General features: G+C 55.0%; 1 protein-coding gene across 1 annotated transcript; it reads left to right on the top strand.

Moving 5' to 3' along the window:
• Positions 1-8,591: 8,591 nt before the first annotated feature.
• On the top strand, positions 8,592-17,353 carry LOC140459803 (phosphoglycerate mutase 2-like). Its single transcript, XM_072554332.1, has 3 exons — positions 8,592-9,070; positions 12,776-12,956; positions 17,053-17,353. Exons 1-3 carry the CDS (start codon positions 8,657-8,659, stop codon positions 17,220-17,222), a joined length of 765 nt encoding a protein of 254 aa, XP_072410433.1. The 5' UTR covers positions 8,592-8,656; the 3' UTR covers positions 17,223-17,353.
• Positions 17,354-21,214: the final 3,861 nt, after the last annotated feature.

Below are 21,214 nucleotides of genomic sequence, written 5' to 3'. Positions count from 1 at the left end.
AGAGAGAGAGACAGGAGACAGATAGACAGAGACAGGAGAGAGACAGAGAGGAGAGAGAACAGACAGGAGAGAGAGAGAGAGAGGAGAGAGAGACAGAGACAGGAGAGAGAGACAGAGAGAGAGAGAGAGAGAGAGAGAGAGAGAGAGAGAGAGACAGAGAGGAGAGAGAGACAGAGATAGGAGAGAGAGAGAGAGACAGGAGAGAGATAGACAGAGACAGGAGAGAGATAGACAGAGACAGGAGAGAGACAGAGAGGAGAGAGAGACAGACAGGAGAGAGAGGAGAGAGAGAGACAGAGACAGGAGAGAGAGAGACAGAGAGAGAGAGAGGAGAGAGAGAGAGACAGGAGAGAGACAGAGAGGAGAGAGAGAGAGAGAGAGAGACAGGAGAGAGACAGAGAGGAGAGAGAGAGAGAGACAGAGACAGAGACAGGAGAGAGAGAGAGACAGAGACAGGAGAGAGGAGAGAGACAGAGAGAGAGAGAGAGAGAGACAGGAGAGAGAGAGAGAGAGACAGGGAGAGACAGGAGAGAGAGAGAGACAGGAGAGAGATCGACAGGAGAGAGAGAGAGACAGGAGAGAGATCGACAGAGAGGAGAGAGAGACAGAGAGAGAGAGAGGAGAGAGAGAGAGACAGGAGAGAGAGAGAGAGACAGGAGAGAGAGAGAGAGAGAGAGACAGGAGAGAGACAGAGAGGAGAGAGAGACAGAGACAGGAGAGAGAGAGAGAGACAGGAGAGAGAGAGAGAGAGACAGAGAGAGAGAGAGACAGGAGAGAGAGAGAGAAGACGAGACAGAGAGAGACAGGCAGAGAGAGAGACAGGGAGAGAGAGAGACAGGGAGAGAGAGAGAGAGAGACAGGAGAGAGATCGACAGAGACAGGAGAGATATAGACAGAGAGGAGAGAGAGACAGACAGGAGAGAGAGACAGAGAGGAGAGAGAGACAGAGAGAGAGAGGAGAGAGAGAGAGAGACAGGAGAGAGAGGAGAGAGAGAGACAGGAGAGAGAGAGAGAGACAGGAGAGAGAGAGAGGACAGGAGAGAGATCGACAGAGACAGGAGAGAGAGGGAGAGAGAGACAGACAGGAGAGAGAGACAGAGAGGAGAGAGACAGACAGGAGAGAGAGAGACAGAGACAGAGAGAGAGAGAGAGAGAGAGAGACAGAGAGAGAGAGAGAGAGAGACAGGAGAGAGAGAGAGAGACAGGAGAGAGAGAGAGATCGACAGAGACAGGAGAGAGATAGACAGAGACAGGAGAGAGACAGAGAGAGAGAGACAGACAGGAGAGAGAGACAGAGAGAGAGAGAGAGAGAGAGACAGAGACGAGAGAGACAGGAGAGAGAGAGAGACAGGAGAGAGAGAGAGACGAGAGACAGGAGAGACAGAGAGGAGAGAGAGACAGAGACAGGAGAGAGGAGAGAGAGACAGGAGAGAGAGAGACAGGAGAGAGAGAGACAGGAGAGAGAGAGAGAGAGAGACAGGAGAGAGAGACAGAGAAAGAGAGACTGGGAGAGAGAGACAGGCAGGAGAGAGAGAGAGAGAAACAGACAGGAGAGAGAGAGACAGGAGACAGAGACAGGGGAGGAGCGAGAGAGAGAGAGACAGGAGAGAGACAGAGAGGAGAGAGAGAGACAGAGACAGGAGAGAGAGAGAGACAGGAAGAGAGAGAGAGAGAGACAGGAGAGAGACAGAGAGGAGAGAGAGAGACAGGAGAGAGACAGAGACAGGAGAGAGAGACAGAGAGAAAGGGAGGAGAGAGAAACAGAAGACAGAGGGAGAGAGACAGGAGAGAGAGAGAGAGACTATGATTTATTCTGTGACTCCTCGCAATCCAGTTCCCAGCTATTGCAAGTCAAAACGGAACAGGATCACTTGGGATCCATGGTTTCCCATCGCAAGGCGCCAACATTGGGGGGGGGGGGGGGGGTCGGTAGGTGAAGAAATAACCCAAGAGGACTGGGGAACACGCTCCAGTTTGACTGTGAGGGGATTGGGAGGTGGAGAGGAGGGGAGGTGCGGTGGAGAAACTGGGGCAGCCCCCCCCAGCATGTGCTGAATGAGATAATCAAAACCTCAATTCCTTTCCCTCTCCCCAAAGCCTTCGACTCCCAAAGAATCCAGCATGTGACAATCTCTGCCCCGGAAACTCTGCGCTGGTTGGAGTCGTACCTGGCACACAGGGAGGTGGTTGTTGGAGGTCGGTGATCTCAGCCCCAGGACATCTCTGCTGGAGTCCCTCAGGGTAGGGTCGTAAGGCCCAACCATCTTCCTCAATGACCTTCCCTCTGTCACAAGGTCAGACGTGGGGATGTCCGTCGATGATTGCACAGTGTTCAGCACCATTCGTGACTCTTCAGGTACGGAAGGAGTCTGTGCTCAAATACAACAAGATTTCGCTGCTCGTTGGATGCTGCCTGAACTGCTGTGCTCTTCCAGCACCACTAATCCAATATCCAGGCTTGGACTGACCAGTGACAAGAACATTCAAACCCACCACAATGAATATCTTCATTTCCCCATCCATTCTCTCCCACATTGTTCCCCCCAACTCCCTCTACCCTCTCCCTTTCTCTCCATGTTTACCCCTCTCCTCTCCCCCACCACACTCTCTCCCCATTTCCTCTCTCAATCTGCCCACTCCTAGCCCCATCTTGCCCTCTCAGCCCTCTTCCCCCCCCACCCCCAGTCATCCCCATCTCTTTCCCTCCTCTTCTCTGTCCTCCCTCTCCCACAACTGCCTCTCCACTGACCCTCCCAAATCCGCCTCCACCATTCCTCGCCCCGCCTCCATCCACCCTCACGATCAACCCGCACACACTCCCTATCCCTCCCACCCCATCTCCCCTTCCCTTTCCCCGTACCCCTCTCCCACCCAGTCTCCCCTACCCTTCCCCCTCCCCGTGTCCCCCTCCCACCCCGTCTCTCCTTCCCTTTCCCCGTGTCCCTCACCCACCCAGTCTCCCCTTCCCTTTCCCCTCCCCATCTCCCTGTCCACCCTGTCTCCCCTTCACCCTCCCCGTGTCCCTCACCCACCCCGTCTCCCCTTCCCTTTCCCCTCCCCATCTCCCTCTCCCACCCAGTCTCCCCTCTCCCACCCTGTCTCCCCTTCACCCTCCCCGTGTCCCACACCCACCCTGTCTCCCCTTCCTTTCCCCCACCTCCCTCTCCCAACCCGTCTCCCCTTCCCCCTCCCTGTGTCCCACTCCCACCCTGTCTCCCCTTCCCTCTCTCCCCGTGTCCCTCTCCCATCCTCTCTCCCCGTGTCCTTCTCCCACCCTATCTCCCCTTCCCCATCTCCCTCTCCAACCTCGCCTCCCTTCCCTTCCCCCTCCCAGTGTCCCTCTCACACCCGTCTCCCTTCCCTTTCCCCGTCTCCCTCTCCCACCCAGTCTCCCCTTCCTTCCCCCTTCCAGTGTCCCTCTCCCACCCCGTCTCCCTTCCCTTTCCCCGTGTCCCTCTCCCACCCAGTCTCCCCTTCCCTTCCCCCTTCCAGTGTCCTCTCTCCCACCCCGTCTCCCTTCCCTTTCCCCCATGTCCCTCTCCCACCCAGTCTCCCCTTCCCTTCCCCCTTCCAGTGTCCCTCTCCCACCCCGTCTCCCTTCCCTTTCCCCCGTGTCCCTCTCCCACCCAGTCTCCCCTTCCTTTCCCCCATGTCCCTCTCCCACCCTGTCTCCCCTTCCCCTCCCCCATGTCCCTCTCCCACCCTCTCTCTCCCCTTCCCCCCTCCCCGTCGTCTCCCTCTCCCACCCCATCTCCCCTTCCCTTTCCCTGTGTCCCCTCTCCAACCCTGTCTCCCCTTCCCTTTCCCTCCCCATCTCCCTCTCCCACCCTGTCTCCCCTTCACCCTCCCCGTGTCCCACTCCCACCCTGTCTCCCCTTCCCTTTCCCCTGTGTCCCTCTCCCAACCCGTTCCCCTTCCCCCATCCCATTTCCCTCTCCCAACCCGTCTCCCCTTCCCCCACCCCATTTCCCTCTCCCACCCTGTCTCCCCTTCACCCTCACCGTAGCCCTCTCCCACCGTCTCCCCTTCCCTTTCCCCGTGTCCCACTCCCACCCTGTCTCCCCTTCTCCCTCCCTGTACCCCTCTCCCACCGTCTCCCCTTCCCTTTCCCCGTGTCCCTCTCCCACCACGTCTCCCCTTCCCCCTCACCGTTTCCCTCTCCCACCCCATCTCCCCTTCCCCTCACGGTGTTCCTTTCCCCACCCTGTCTCTCCACACCCCATCGCCCTCACCCCCCTCCCCTTCACCCCCAACCCCAACCCCAACGCCCATTCCCCTGAGGTAAAAATAATGACTGCAGATGCTGGAAACCAGATTCTGGATTAGTGGTGCTGGAAGAGCACAGCAGTTCAGGCAGCATCCGAGGAGCAGCTCTTTGGATGTCTGCCTGAACTGCTGTGCTCCCCATTCCCCTGACCCCATCTCTCACGTCCCCATCCCCCTCACCCCCAAACCCCTCACCCCCCCATCCCCCTCACCCACATCCCCTCACCCCCATCCCCTCACTCTCACCTCCATCCCCCTCACCCCCTCCCCCTCACCCCCAATCCCCTCACCCCCTCACCCTCACCTCCATCCCCCTCACCCTCACCTCCATCCCCCTCACACCTATCACTCCCACCCCCCTCACACCCATCACTCCCATCCCCCTCACACCCATCACTCCCCATCTCCCTCACACCCATCACTCCCATCCCCCTCACCCCATCCCCTCACCCTCACCTCCATCCCCCTCACACCCATCACTCCCATCCCCCTCACACCCATCACTCCCAGTCCCCTCACACCCATCACTCCCATCCCCCTCACCCCATCCCCCTCACCTCCATCCCCCTCACACCCATCACTCCCATCCCCCTCACACCCATCACTGCTCCATCCCCCTCACCCTCACCTCCATCCCCCTCACACCCATCACTCCCATCTCCCCTCACACCTATCACTCCCACCCCCCTCACACCCATCACTCCCATCCCCTCTCACACCCATCACTCCCATCCCCCTCACCCCATCCCCCTCACCTCCATCCCCCTCACCTCCATCCCCCTCACACACATCACCCCTCATCCCCCATCCCTCTCACCGCCCATCCCCCAACCCCCTCACTCCCATTCCCATCCCCCTCACCCCCAACCCCCCTCACCCCCAATCCCCCATCCCCCTCACCGCCCATCCCCCAACCCCCTCACTCCCATTCCCATCCCCTCACCCCCATCCCCCTCACTCCCCAAACCCCCTCACCCCCAATCCCCCATCCCCTCAACCCCACCTTCTCACACCCATCCCCTCACCCCATCCTCCTTACCCCCATCCTCCTCACCCCCATCCCCCCAACCCCATATCCTCACCCCCATACCCCTCACACCCATACCCCTCACACCCATACCCCTCACACCCATCCCCCACACCCTCACACCCATCCCCCATCACCTAACCCGCAATCCCCTCACCCCCATCCACCTCACCCCATCCCCCTCACCCCCATCTCTCACCTCCCCATCCCCCTCACCTCCATACCCCTCACCCCCACCCCCCACACCCTCAAACCCATCCCCCTCACCCCACCCCCATCACCTAACCCCCAATCCCCCTCACCCCATCCACCTCACCTTCCATCCCCCTCACCCCATCCCCCTCACCCCCATCCCCCTCACTCCCGATCTCGCTCACGCCCATCCCCTCACCTCCAATCCCCTCACCCTCACCCACCTCACCCTATCACCCTCACGCCATCCCCCTCACCCCATTCCGCTCAACTCCATCCCCTCACCCCCAATCCCCTCACCCTCACCCCCATCCTCCTGCCACCCATCCCCCTCACCCACATCCCCTTCACCTCAATCCCCCTCACCCCCATCCCCATCCCCTCACCCCCATCCCCCATCCCCTCACCCTCAATCCCCTCACCCCATCCCCCTCACTCTCATTCCCCTCACCTTCATCCCCCTCAACTCCATCCCCTCACCCCCTCGACCCTCCTCCATCCCTCACCCACCTCCATCCCTCCCTCCATCCTACCGACCACCTCCATCCACCCTCACCTCCATCCCCCTCACCCCCCCACCCTCATCCCCCTCACCCCCACCTCCATCCCCCTCACCCCCACCTCCATCCCCCTCACCCCCACCTCCATACCCGTCACCTCCATCCCCCTCACCCCCATCTCTCACCTCCCCATCCCCCTCAACTCCCCAACCCCTCACCTCCCCAACCCCTCACCTCCACCCCAACCCATCCCCCTCACCCCCATTCCCCCTCCCCCTTCTCCCCATCCTCTTCACCCTCATCCCGATCCCCCTCACCTCCACCTCCATCCCTCACCTCCACCTCCATACCCTCACCCCCACCTCCATACCCTCACCCCATCTCTCACCTCCCCATCCCCCTCACCCCATCCCCTCAACCCCATCCTCCTCACCCCATCCATCCCCCTCACCCCAGCCCCCTCTCCCCCCAACACCCCGTCACCCCCCAACACCATTGCCTCTCCCACACAGTTCTCCCCCTCCCCCCTCCCCCCTCAGTGTGGATGTGCTGGGCTGTTCCCCTGGAGACTCTCTGGGGGGGCGGGGCCAATGGGACGGTCTCTCCGCCCCCTGTCCCCACGCTCACCGATTGAGGAGGAAGGCGGGTCCAATGGGAATGTCTCCTCTCCTCTGACCCCGCCCCCCAGGGGGGTGGACCACCCAGGAGGTTGTCATTGTGCGCGTTCCCGGACCCTGACCCCGCCTACTGTGGGCGCGGGGTGACGTGAGGGCCAATGGGAACTTATAGCGGACGCAGACACCGCCCACACAACCCAGCTGGTTGTGGTGAAGGCCGGGCCCAATGGGAGTGACACCCGTTCCTATGACCCCGCCCCTATGGGGTGGAGCGACGGCCGGGCCAATGGGAGGACCTCCCGTGCCTCTGAACCCCGCCCTCAATGGGGTGGTTGGTGAAGTCCGAGCCAATGGGAGGGTCTCCCGTGCCCCTGAGCCCCGCCTCAAGGGGGGTACGGCTTAGTCCTGGCCAACGGGATGGTCCCCCGTTCCCCTGAGCCCCGCCTTCGGGAGGTGTGGCTTAGCCCTGGCCAACGGGATGGTCTCCCGTGCCCCTGAGCCCCGCCCTCCCGGGGGGTGTGGCTTATCCCTGGCCAACGGGATGGTCACCCGTGCCCCTGAGCCCCGCCTCCAGGGGTGTGTGGCGTAGCCCTGGCCAACGGGATGGTCTCCCGTGCCCCAGAGCCCCGCCTCCGGGGGGGGTGTGGCTTATCGCTGGCCAACGGGTGGAAATCCTGTGCCCCTGAGCCGCGCCCCCGGGGAGGGGGTGTGGCTTAACCCTGGCCAACGGGATGGTCTCCCGTGCCCCTGAGCCACGCCTCCACGGGTGTGTGGCTTAGCCCTGGCCAACGGGATGGTCTCCCGTTCCCCTGAGCTCCGCCTCCAGGAGGGTGTGGCGTAACCTTGGCCAATGGGAGTGTCTCTCGTGCCCCTGAGCCCCGCCTCCAGGGGGGTGTGCTTAGCCCTGGCCAACGGGATGGTCTCCCGTTCCCCTGAGCCCCGCCTCAAGGGGGGTGGGGCCTTAGCCCTGGCCAACGGGATGGTCTCCCGTTCCACTGAGCCCCGCCTTCAGGGGTGTGTGGCTTAGCCCTGGCCAACGGGATGGTCTCCCGTGCCCCTGAGCCCCGCCTCCAGGGGGGTGTGTGGCTTATCCCTGGCCAACGGGATGGTCACCCGTGCCCCTGAGCCCCGCCTCCAGGGGGGTGTGTGGCGTAGCCCTGGCCAAACGGGATGGTCTCCCCGTGCCCCAGAGCCCCCGCCTCAAGGGGGGTGGGGCTTATCGCTGGCCAACGGGTGGAAATCCTGTTCCCCTGAGCCGCGCCCCCGGGGAGGGGGTGTGGCTTAACCCTGGCCAACGGGATGGTCTCCCGTTCCCCTGAGCCCCGCCTCAAGGGGGGTGGGGCTTAGCCCTGGCTAACGGGATGGTCCTCCCGTGCCCCTGAGCCCCGCCTCCAGGGGGGGTGGGGCTTAGCCCTGGCCAACGGGATGGTCTCCCGTTCCCCTGAGCCCCGCCTCCAGGGGGGGTGGGGCTTAGCCCTGGCCAACGGGATGGTCTCCCGTGCCCCCTGAGGCCCGCCTCCCGGAGTGTGTGGCTTATCCCTGGCCAACGGGATGGTCTCCCGTGCCCCTGAGCCCCGCCTCCCGGGGGGTGTGGCTTATCCCTGGCCAACGGGATGGTCTCCCGTGCCCCAGAGCCCCGCCTCCAGGGGGGGGTGTGGCTTATCCCTGGCCAATGGGAGGGTCTACCGTGCCCCTGAGCCCCGCCTCAAGGGGGGTACGGCTTAGTCCTGGCCAATGGGCGGGTCTCCCGTGCCCCTGAGCCCCGCCCCCGGGGAGGGGGTGGGGCTTAGCCCTGGCCAATGGGAGTGTCTCCCGTGCCCGTGAGCCCCGCCTCCAGGAGGGTGTGGCGTAACCTTGGCCAATGGGAGTGTCTCCCGTGCCCGTGAGCCCCGCCTCCAGGGGGGGTGGGGCTTATCCCTGGCCAATGGGAGTGTCTCCCGTGCCCCCTGGAGCCCCGCCCCCCCCTCTATAAAGAGCGAGGCGGTTGGCGGTTGGCGGCGGGCGCGTGCTGCAGCGGACGGCCCTTCCCTCCCCCTCCCTCCCGGTCGGCAGCGATGGCGTGTCACCGCCTGGTGCTGGTGCGGCACGGCGAGAGCACCTGGAACCAGGAGAACCGTTTCTGCGGCTGGTTCGACGCGGAGCTGAGTGAGCGGGGCGTGGGCGAGGCCCAGCGGGGGGCCGAGGCCCTGCGGGACTCCGGCTACCTGTTTGACTGCTGCTTCACCTCGCTGCTGCGCCGGGCCGTCCGCACCCTCTGGATCATCCTGGACACCACCGACCAGATGTGGCTGCCCGTCACCCGCTCCTGGCGCCTCAACGAGCGGCACTACGGCGCCCTGACCGGCCTCAACAAGGCGGAGACCGCCGCCCGCCACGGGGAGGAGCAGGTCCGCGTCTGGAGGCGATCCTTCGACGTGCCGCCGCCCCCCATGGACGACCAGCACCCCCACTACTGCACCATCAGCAAGGTCAGAGGGCAGCACGGGGGCGGGGGGGGGTAAAGGTCAGAGGGTAAAGGTCTTGTGTGCCCCCCCCCCCCTTCTGGGGAAGTAAAGGCCAGAGGGTGGTCTGAGTGTGCCCCCCCCCCCCCATCTGGGGGAGGGTTAAGGCAGCATGCCATTGGGGGAGGGTAAAGGTCTTGTGTGCCCCCCCCCCCCCCCCGGGGGAGGGTGAAGGTCAGAGGGTGGTCTGAGTTCCCACCCTCTCTCTGGGGTAGGGTCAAGGTCAAGGCAGCATGCCATTGGGGGTAAAGGTCAGAGGGTAAAGGTCTTGTGTGCCCCCCCCCTTCTGGGGGAGGGTGAAGGTCAGAGGGTGGTCTGAGTGTGCCCCCCCCCCCCCCCCCTCTGGGGAGAGTAAAGATCAGAGGGCAGCATGCTGTGGTGGGGGTGAAGGTCAGAGGGTAAAGGTCTGCCTCCCCCTCTGGGGAGGGTAAAAGTCAGAGGGTGGTCTGAGCCTCCCCTGGACTGGGGAGGTAAGGTCAGAGGGTAAAGGTCTTAGTGTGTCCCCATCTGGGGGAGGGTAAAGGTCAGAGGGTGGTCTGAGTGTGCCCCCTCTGGGTGAGGGTCAAGGCAGCATGCTGTTGGGGGGTAAAGGTCAGAGGGTAAAGGTCTTGTGTGCCCCCCCTCTCTGGGGGATGGTAAAGGTCAGAGGGTGGTCTGAGCCTCCCCTGGACTGGGGAGGTAAGGTCAGAGGGTAAAGGTCTGAGTGTGCCCCCCCCCCCCCCCCTGGGGATGGTAAATGTCAGAGGGGAGCATGCTGTGGGGAGGGTAACGGTCAGAAGGTGGTCTGAGTGCCCCCTATGGGGGTAAAGGTGGGGTGAGGCAGTGATTTAATGCTTTCCTAAAAGCTACACCTTGATTGTTAATACCTGACTTTTGAAAGTGGGCTGTTAGGGTGATAGACTGATTGTGGGATTAAACTTGTAGCATTTGAATCCAGTGTGGTGGATTTGTGCAGGAAGCATGTCCATGTTTTAACTGCTTTCAGACTCTCTCATTTTCGTGCTCTCTCTCTCTTTGTCCACCCACCCTTCCCCCACTCCCAAAGTGAGACGTGCAGTTCCCCATGATCCATTCTCACTCGCTCTGAGTAAAATGGAATGGAAACTCTTGTGCACCACATCCTCTGAATCAGTCGTTCTGAGCTACACCTCTCCCCTCATCATTTTTGTTTCTTTTCCTGCTAATAACTGAATCATCAGATGTGGAACTCGTCCTCCCAAAACTCATCACTGGCAGAGTACCTCTTGCAGAATCCTCTGCAGTGAGGGAGGGTGAGGAGGAGGCTAGCACTGGTGTTCCCTTGGAATTTTGAACATCAAGCATTCTGCTTCTCAGGGGAGGGTTTATAGAGTTGTGCTTGCATTTTGAGTAAATGCACTTTTTTAACCTCTGCCAGGTGACTGCCTTTGAAAATACACTCTTTCCCTGCTGCCTGTCTTCCCATTGCCAGGGCAATCCTGTTTTTCTCAGTAAAACAGGATGGCAATCTCTTTTTGACAAGATTGATCCTTCGGGGTTAAGTTACGAGTGTCGTACAGCACGGAAACAGACCCTTCGGTCCAACCCGTCCATGCCGACCCAGCTATCCTAACCTAATCTGATCCCGTTCGCCAGCACTTGGCACGTATCCCTCCAAACCCTTCCTATTTGTGTCCCCATCTGGATGCCTTTTAAATGTTGTAATTGTACTAGCCTCCACCATGTCCTCTGGCAGCTCATTCCATACACGTACCACCCTCTTCGTGAAATATCTTTTTCCCCCTCTCGCCTTAAACATATAGCCCTCTACATTTGGACTCCCTGACTCCAGAGAAAAGACTTTGTCTATTTACCCTATCCATGTCCCTCGTGGTTTTATAAACCTCTATAAATTCACCCCTCAGCCTCTGTCGTTCCAGGGAAAACAGCCCCAGCCTGTTCAGCCTCTCCCTGTAGCTCAAACCCTCCAACCCTGGCAACATCCTTGAAAGGGTGCAGAAAAGATTTACAAGTTTAATATGTCTCTCCTGTAGCAGGGAGACCAGAGTTGAATACACAGTATTCCAACAGTGGCCTAACCAATGTCCTGTACAGCCGCAACATGACCTCCCAAGTCCTGTACTCAATACTCTGACCAATAAAGGAAAGCATACCAAACAACTTCACTATCCTATCTACCTGCGACTCCACTTTCAAGGAGCTACGAACCTGCACTCCAAGGTCTCTTTGTTCACCAACACTCCCTAGGACCTTACCATTAAGTGGATAAGTCCTGCTAAGATTTGCTTTCCAAAATGCAGCACCTTGCATTTATCTGAATTAAACTCCATCTGCCACTTCTCAGCCCATTGGCCCATCTGGTCCAGATCCTGTTGTAATCTGAGGGAACCCTCTTTGCTGTCCACTATGAATCTTTGCAACTTTCTCCTTTCAAAGAGTTGTGGAATGCACAACCATTGAATGTATTAACAGTTGAGTCTCTGACAAACTACAAATTTATTCCCTCTAGGGAGGGGGGTGGGGGGAGGAAAACAGCAGAGGCAGATTAAACTGTTGAACAGCTTGAAATTATACAAATGGGGTTTGTCTTCTCTCGAATTTCGAAAGTTAAGATGTGACCTAATTGAACTTTTCACCATATTAAGGGGAAAAGTCAGGGTAGGTAAATTATTTCTGAAAATGTGTTGCTGGAAAAGCACAGCAGGTCAGGCAGCATCCATGGAGCAGGAGAATCGACGTTTCGGGCATCAGCCCTTTCCTGAAGAAGGGCTGATGCCTGAAACGTCGATTCTCCTGTTTCTTTGATGCTGCCTGACCTGCTGCGCTTTTCCAGCAACACATTTTCAGCTCTGATCTGCAGTCCTCACTTTCTCCCCTAGGTAAATTATTTCCACTGTGGATTCTTGGAATAGGGGCATAGCCTGAGAATTAAGGCAAAGCTCCTTTGGAGAAATGTCAGGAAGCTGTTCAAGGTGTGCTTTTCCTCTATTTAAAGTCAGTGTTTTTAAAGTGTTCTCTTTCAAACAATTGAATATTTTCTTGGTGTTGACACAGAATGAAAGGGTGAGGGTTAGATTTGCTCACATTTGAAATTCTGTAGGAATATATTCTCTCATGGTTTGGTTTTGTGTAGTGGGTTTGATGGTGTAATTTTGTTTTGAAATCAGTTTTTTGATAACTGTGCACCTTTTTTACAATAGATTATAATCCCTACAGTGTGGAGACAGGTCCATTGGCCCAACCAGTCCACACTGACCCCCTGAAGAGTAACCCACCCAGACCCATTCCCTATTATGTCTGCCCTGACTAATACACCTAACCTGCACATCCCTGAGCACTATGGGTAATTTAGCATGGCCCATCCACCCTAACTGCACATCCCTGAGCACTATGGGTAATTAGCACGGCCAATCCACCCTAAACTGCACATCCCTGAACACTATGGGTAATTTCCCATGGCTCATCCACCCTAACCTGCACATCTATGGACTGTGGGAGGAAACCGGAGCACCTGGAGGGAACCCACGCAGACACGGGGGAGAATGTGCAAACTCCACACAGCCAATCGCCTGAGGCTGGAGTCGAAACTGGGATGCTGGTGCTGGGAGGCAGTGGTGCTAACCACTGAGCCACCATGTTGCCAATATTTATTTTTGCCTTTTTTTTTATTCTTCCACCCCCACCTCACCACAGGCACGTCGCTATGCAGATCTGAAGGCCGGTGAGCTCCCAGCCTGTGAGAGTCTGAAGGACACCATTGCACGAGCCCTGCCATTCTGGAATGACGTGGTCGTGCCACAGATTAAGGCAGGCAAGCGTGTGCTGATCGCGGCCCACGGCAACAGCCTGCGTGGCATCGTCAAACACTTAGAGGGTAAGTGGCACTGGAGTCCCCAATGCCCTTCTCTTTCAAAAAAAATCATCGGAATATGGGCACCTAACTGACTAGGATTGGTGTCATCTCTCTCTCTCTGCCTCCGTGTGTGTGTGTGTGTGTCCCGTCCCTATCGAGGTTGAGAGTCAACTATATGTTGCTGTGGATCTGTGGTCATATGTAGGCCAGCCCAGGTAAGGATGACAGATTCCTTCCTGAAAGGAAGTGACCCAGATGGGCACCACCCCCCCCCCCCCCCCCCCCCAACCAAATGTTCAAACATTAATTCCAGATTTTGATGGAATTCCAACTCTGCAATCTGTTGGGGTTCGAATCCCAGCCCAATCTCCCCTGGGCCCGTGGATGAACAATGCAGCAATAATACCAGCAGCCCATCACCTCCCCTTTTTAAGGGATTATTCCTTAGTTCTGAAAGTGAGTTTGGAATTAGGTTTGGGATGGGGAAAATACTGATGGTGGGGAGTTCTTTTTAAAAAGATCCCACCGGGGAATCTCTCTCTCTCGTGCTCTCCTGCCAATAGTTGGGGTTCAACAGCCTGCTGTGTTTTTTATTTATTTTTAAATTTATTTCAGTCCCTGTCTGGCCCCATGTCGCCCACTGGGTGCGGGACTCCAGTGTTCTGGCTTATCCGAAAGCTTTCGCCCTTTAAAAGTCATTTTCAGGGCAGCGTGAAGGTCTCGCTATATCCAGCACTGGGGATATTAAGTGACTGGCTGCTGTGGAGGTGTTGATTACAACTGACCTTTGAATAACAGGAGGCTTCTTGTCCACCCTGGAGCCAGAAGAGCACTGGGGCAAAGAGAGCAAGGGACTGTCTCTCTCAACTTGAAACAGACCCTTCGGTCCAAGTCAGTTTTCTTGCTGTACATCTGTATGTCTCTTTGTACCTGGCACACACACATGTTCTGCTTTCTCTCTCCATGCAGTGACATGGCATATCCTCTTTCCCCATGAACCCTTCCCTTATTGTGACTGTCCTGTTAGTTTAAAAACAAATATGGCCACATTTTTGGGTGGGGGTGGGGGGGGGCGGGGGGTGCCTAACCAGATGTGGCAGAGTAAATCATTTGCTTTCTGTCTCTCTTCCTACTTGTGGAGGGTTGGAGTTTTTTTTTTTGGGTCAAGTGAATGAGCGTTCCTGGTACCCCGGAGGGAAAAGGAGCTGACGGAAGGGTCCTGGCATCGAAACGTCAACTTTGCTGCTCGGCTCCTCCAGCTCCACGTCTGTTGACATTGAGTTAGACCCTTTTTTAGCCTGCCCAGTGTGTGGCATCATTGAACAGACAGTGATTCCTGCAGCTCTGGGGCCAGTGTGTGACCAGGGAGGACAACACACGTTTGTCCTCACCTGTGGATCCTTTCGCCAGATCCGGAGGACCTTTGGTGCCGGTGGGTCAGAATCCTGGAATGCCCTCCCTCAGGGCATTGTGGGTCACCTCACAGCAGGTGGACTGCAGCGATTCAAGAAGGCAGCTCACCCCCACCTTCTCGAGGGCACAATAAATACTGGCCAGTCATGTCCAATGAAATATATTTTAAAATGGAGGTGCCATTGCATTCCTGGGTATGTGATAACACCCCATCTCTGGCCCAACCTTAACACTCCTGCTAACCAAATATTACAGCTGTGACACTACTCTGACTTTCTATAGATTGTTGATGCAGCGAATCCCTTCAGTGTAGAAGCTGGCCATTCGGCCCATTGAGTCCACACTCCTCCTCCCCTGAAGAGCATCTCCACCCAGACCCTCGCTTCCCTGTCTGTCCCTGTAACCCTACATTTTCCCCATGGCTAACCCACCTAGAGCCTGCACATCTCTGGACAGGACAGAGCAACTTAGCATGACTGAGTTCAGTGCAGGACACCAGTCCTGAAAGCACTTACCATGTGAAAGGCCAGTATTGAAATAGTAGCCATTTTTAGATTAGATTCCTGACCGGGTGGAAACAGGCCCTTCGGCCCAACAAGTCCACACTGACCCTCAGTAATTCACCCAGACCTGTTGTTTTTTTTTCCCCCCCACACTATATTTATCTCTGATGAATGTAGCTAACACTCTGGTCAATTTAGCACAGCCAATCCACCCTAACCTGCACATCCCTGGGCACTATGGGACAATTTAGCACAACCTGCACACCTTTGGACTGTGGGATGAAACTGGAGCACCCGGAGGAAACCCACACAGACAGGTACCTGAAGCTGGAATCGAACCTAGGTCCTTGATGCTGTGAGGCAGCAGTGCTAACCACTGAGCCACCCCAATTTCTTTCCATGCAGCTGCTACTGTTTTTCTGGCCTGTAATATGTCTTTTTAAAATGTGCTGGACTGTGGTAGCCTACTTCAGACAGTCCACCCAGTCTCTAACATACACTGGTTTTTGAGGAAGGATTTGGGACAAACTTGCACATGGAATTTCTTGCACAGTGTGGTGTACACTTAGTAATAAGCCTGGCTTTTTTACTTAATGTAGCATTTGACTGATTTTTGTTTAAAATCTAAACCCAAACTAACTCCTTTTCTCTCCTGAAAGATGGGGACACAGATACATACCCTGGACCTCTGTCAAACTTAACGGTATTGGCTACCTTTTCGGAGACTTCTACTGTGCTGGCTATTTTGATGCTCCATCCATGATGCTGAGTCAGCTTTATGTAAAACCAACAAGTTTCCCATCTCTGGAGAGGTCACTCCTCTTTCCCCCAACCTCGACTCCCTCAGCTCTTCAAACCTGAGGCTCACATTACCGTTACTGACTTGAGTGACCGCTCCCTCCCATTGAGATTGCAGTGCTATTAATAACTGCAGCACACCCTGAGTGTAACCCAAGCCAGCGAAGACTCTCTCAGTAAATGTCAGAGGCATTGGAAGGAGTTCCTGTCACTGTGACCTGGGCAGAGTTGATATTAAACTTGAGCCGGACAGCATTAACGCTTTCTCCCCTCGAATCCAGTCTGGAGATTACCTTTTCCTACCCTCTGTAATCCTGGACCCTTGGCCTTTTGGTTATTTAGAATGTTCTAATACATGCCCTCTTCCTCACTTTGCTGCTCTCTCATTTTGAATTCAGCTTTTTAGCTGACAGATCTTTCCGTGCACCAGCTGAAGCTCTCATGACTTTTTTTTTAAAAAGCTATTGAAATGGAGGCCTGCAGAAAATCTGTGCAGTGTCAAGATGGTTACCACTGCTGCCTCATAGTGCCAGGGACCCAGGTTCAATTCCAGCCTCTGGCGACTGTGCAAACTCCACACAGACATTCTTCCCCCCCTGTGTCTGCGTGGGTTTCCTCCGGGTGCTCTGGTTTCCTTCCACAGTCCAAAGATGGGCAGGTTAGGGTGGATTGGCCATGCTAAATTACCCATAGTGCTCAGGGATGTGCAGGTTAGGGTGGATTGGCTGTGCTAAATTACCCATAGTGCTCAGGGATGTGCAGGTTAGGGTGGATTGGCTGTGCTAAATTACCCACAGTGCTCAGGGATGTGCAGGTTAGGGTGGATTGGCCATGCTAAATTACCCATAGTGCCCAGGGATGTGCAGGTTAGGGTGGATTGGCCGTGCTAAATTACCCATAGTGCTCAGGGATGTGCAGGTTAGGGTGGATTGGCTGTGCTAAATTACCCATAGTGCTCAGGGATGTGCAGGTTAGGGTGGATTGGCTGTGCTAAATTACCCACAGTGCTCAGGGATGTGCAGGTTAGGGTGGATTGGCCATGCTAAATTACCCATAGTGCTCAGGGATGTGCAGGTTAGGGTGGATTGGCCATGCTAAATTACCCATAGTGCTCAGGGATGTGCAGGTTAGGGTGGATTGGCCATGCTAAATTACCCATAGTGCTCAGGGATGTGCAGGTTAGGGTGGATTGGCTGTGCTAAAGTACCCACAGTATCAGAGGATAATGTAGGGTTTCACTGTTTGGAGGCTCTGAACTCAATGGGCCAAACAGAAGACTTCCACACCATCCAGTTTCGATATATCACTGCTGTTTTCACAGCCTACAGCGCAGTGTGATGAGTGACTACTGCTGCTTCTCAGTGTCCACTTGAGTTTCACTGCTGTCTCTTGTCCCCGTTCAGGTATGTCTGACGCTGCCATCATGGAGCTCAACCTGCCCACCGGTATCCCCATCGTCTACGAGCTGGACGCAAACCTGAAGCCCACAGGTCCCATGAAGTTCCTGGGGGACGAGGCTACTGTGAAGGCAGCCATGGAGGCAGTGGCATCCCAAGGCAAGGTGAAGAAGTGAAAGCCCCAGATTTCAGACAGAAAGGAGCATTGGGCACTGACCGCTGCACCAATGCTGTGCTCACATCATGTTTTTTAATAAAGCATTGCTGTTATTTATCACCAGTTAAATTAAACCGAACCCTGATGCCATCTGCTTGTGTCTCGTTTTGCTACCAGCCATGACCAGGCCCCAGCACAGTGGCTCAGTGGTTAGCACTGCTGCCTCACAGCACCAGGGTCCCAAAGTTCGACTCCAGCCTCTGGCAACTCTGTGGAGTTTGCACATTCTTCCCCCATGTCCATGTGGGTTTCCTCTGGGTGGCTCCAGTTTCCTCCCACAGTCCAAAGATGTGCAGGTTAGGGTGGATTGGCCGTGCTAAATTACCCATAGTGCTCAGGGATGTGCAGGTTAGGGTGGATTGGCCGTGCTAAATTACCCATAGTGCTCAGGGATGTGCAGGTTAGGGTGGATTGGCCATGCTAAATTACCCATAGTGCTCAGGGATGTGCAGGTTAGGGTGGATTGGCCGTGCTAAATTACCCATAGTGCTTGGTGCATTAGTCGGAGGGAAATGGGTCTAGGTGGGTTACTCTTTGGTGTGGACTGAGTGGGCCGAAGGGTCTGTTTCCTCGTTGTAGGGAATCCAATCTAAGCAACAGCTGTTGTACTAAACTGCCTGTCCCTGATTTGACTTACATGACCAATCAATCATGTCTGCTTAACTCTAACCCACTCAGGGTCATGTTCAGGCAAGATGTGTTCAGCAAGGGTAGCTGTGAAAACCTGGAGCGTCATCCTCTAAGCTCCTTCCTGTCCCACAGAAGGGATTTCTTTTGCTGTTGTTCCTGGTTCTCATCCACTGTTTGGTGTCTGTCTTGTATATTGTCTCTCAATCTTCCCCCCGCCCCCCCCCCCCCCCAACCCCTCTTTCTTCTCCCTCTGTCGTCTTGCAATTTCTATGTATGCACCTGAATCTCTACCCCCTTTCCCCTCCTCCCTTGACAGGGGGAAGGGGTTTGTTTTTTTTTCTTCAACTTTTCAGGGATCTGTGTACCTGGACACCAAGATCTCTCTGCTCATCTACACTGCCAAGAATCTTACCATTAGCCCAGTACTTTGCATTCTGGTTCCTCTGACCAAAGTGAATCACCTCACACTTTTCCGCATTAAACTCCATTTGCCACCTCTCAGTCCAACTCTGCAGTTTATCTATGTCCGTCTGTGACCTACAACATCCTTCAACACTATCTCCAACTGGATGAACCTTAGTATCGTCTGCAAATTTACTAACCGCTCCTTCGACACCTTCATCCAGGTCATTTATAAAAATGACAAACAGCAGTGACCCCAAAACAGATCCTTGCAGCACATCTCCTCGAACTGAGCTCCAGGATGAATATTTCCCATCAACACTACCCTCTGTCTTCTTTCAGCTGGCCAATTTCTGACCCAAACTGCTAAATTACCCTGAATCTCAGAATTTTGTGCAGTTGCCTACAGTGGGGAACTTTTTGTTCTCTATTTTATCCCTGCCTGTTTGACTCACTTCTGTTCTCAGCTGTACCTGTCTCAGATTGATCTCTTTCCTCACTATCTCCATGGGTTCCCACCCCACCTTCTTTGATTAAATCTTCCTGAGCAGCTCTAGCCTGTATATTTGTCCCCTTCCAATTCCGGTGCAATCCATCCTTGTACAAGTCACTTTTACCCCAGAAGAGATTCCAATGATCCAAAAATGTGAATCCTTCTCCCATACACCAGCTCCTCAGCCATGCATTCATCTGCTCTATTCTCCTATTCCCGCCCTCACTAGCCCGTAGCTAGTGCAAATTCGCACCCAGCCAAGGCGGGATTTGGGTGTCTCCCCTTTCGAAATGTTATTTGACCTCCTTTTTAAATTCCTGCCTAACTCTGTAATCTCCCTTCAGAATCTCAACTGTTTCCCTTCCTATGTCGTTGGTCCCAATGTGGACAATGACCTCCTGCTGGCCCCTCTTCCCCGTGAGAACATTCTTCACCCTCTCTGCAACATCCTTGATTCTAGCACCAGGGAGGCAACACCATTGTGATTTTTTGCTGCTAGCCACAGAAATGTCTGTCTGTGCCTCGTATTAGAGAGTCCCCGAACACAATTGATCTCTTGGAACCCGATGTACCCCCTTATTGCATAGGAGCCAGTCTCAATACCCAGAAACTTGGCTGTTCGTGCTACACTCCCCTGAGAGTCCAACACCCCCTACAGTTTCCATAACATTACACTTGTTTGAAACGGGGATAGCTACAGAAGACTCCTGCACTACCTGCCTACTACCTCTCTTACCCATCTATGTGACTATTAGTGGCTTTTCCCCCTTCCTATAACTGCCATCCCTCACACCCACTTGGGTCTTGTAAATTCCCAATTGCTTCGAACTGTCGCTCTAAACCGATCCATTAGAACTGATTAGATTCGCAACCAAAGACAATTTATTGCAGATACAATTCTCAGTAACCCTCTCCCACATCTGATAAGAGGAGCATATCACTCTACTAACGGCCATTTTGCTCTTCCAAACTGTAGACCCAGAAAATAGCAGTGTTTCTAAAAAACACTGCTCCAGGCTAGCTTAATACTTAAAGCTTGTAAGAGACAGATCTCAGTAAAACATTCAATCAAGAAAGAACCCACTGTACTCCCTATTGTAGATTTACAGCAAGGCTACATTTAAAACTCTTCATGTTTCTGTGCTGTGACCTCTCCCAAACAGGCTCCTTCAAGATCAGTTGTGAATTTCGCTGTTTGTTAGATTTCCTCGATTGTACTCTGATGTCCAGCGATTCCATGAATTCAAACAGCAAAGGCAAATTCAAAGCTGTGTCAGTTTTCTCCCTCCTTCACGGACCATGTGCTGCCTGTTGTCTACCCTTCTCCTTATAAGTCAATGTCTCTTACAAGCCTTAAGTATTAAGTTAGCCTGGAGCAGTGTTTTTTAGAACAATGAGACGATGCCACTTTCTGGGTCTGTAGTTTGGCAGTGGCTCAGTGGTTAGCACTGCTGCCTCACAGTGCCACCCTCGGGTTACTGTCTGTGTGGAGTTTGCACATTCTCCCCGTGTCTGCGTGGGTTTTCTCCCACAGTGCAAAGATGTGCAGGTCACGGTGAATTGACCATGGTAATTGCCCATAGTGTTAGGTGCATTAGTCAGATGGAAATGGGTCTGGGTGGGTTACTCTTCGGAGGGCCAGTGTGGGACTAGTTGGGCCAAAGGGCCTGTTTCCACGCTGTAGAGAATCTACAGTGTGGGCGGCGCAGGGTGGTTAGCATAGCTGCCTCACAGTGTGGGAGACCCAGGTTCAATTCCAGCTTGGGCAACTGTCTGTGTGCAGTTTACACATTCTGCCCCGTGTCTGCGTGGGTTTGCTCCAGTTTCCTCCCACAGTCCAAATATGTGCAGGTTAGGGTGGATTGGCCACGTTAAATTACCCATAGTGCTCAGGGATGTGCAGGTTAGGCTGGATTGGCCACGTTAAATTACCAATAGTGCTCAGGGATGTGCAGGTTAGGGTGGATTGGCCACGTTAAAATTACCGATAGTGCTCAGGGATGTGCAGGTTAGGGTGGATTGGCCGTGCTAAATTACCCGTAGTGCTCAGGGATGTGCAGGTTAGGGTGGATTGGCCGTGCTAAATTACCCGTAGTGCTCAGGGATGTGCAGGTTAGGGTGGATTGGCCGTGCTAAATTACCTGTAGTGCTCAGGGATGTGCAGGTTAGGGTGGATTGGCTGTGTTAAATTACGCACAGTGCTCAGGGATGTGCAGGTTAGGGTGGATTGTTATGCTAAATTACGCACAGTGCTCATGGGACGTGCAGGTTAGGGTGGATTGACCATGCTGAATTGCCCGTCATGTTAGATGTAGGGGAACAGGTCTGGGTGGGTTGCTCTCTTCGGAGGGTCAGTGTAGACTTATTGGGCCAAAGGGCCCGTTTCTGCATTGTAAGTAATCTAATCTAATCTCTCTTTGAAAAGT

This window comes from Chiloscyllium punctatum, chromosome 35 (assembly GCF_047496795.1).
Source record: "Chiloscyllium punctatum isolate Juve2018m chromosome 35, sChiPun1.3, whole genome shotgun sequence".
Classification (NCBI taxonomy): Eukaryota; Metazoa; Chordata; class Chondrichthyes; order Orectolobiformes; family Hemiscylliidae; genus Chiloscyllium; species Chiloscyllium punctatum.
The sequence above is the reverse complement of the archived record's forward strand: the minus strand, read 5'-3'. Positions and strand labels throughout refer to the sequence as shown.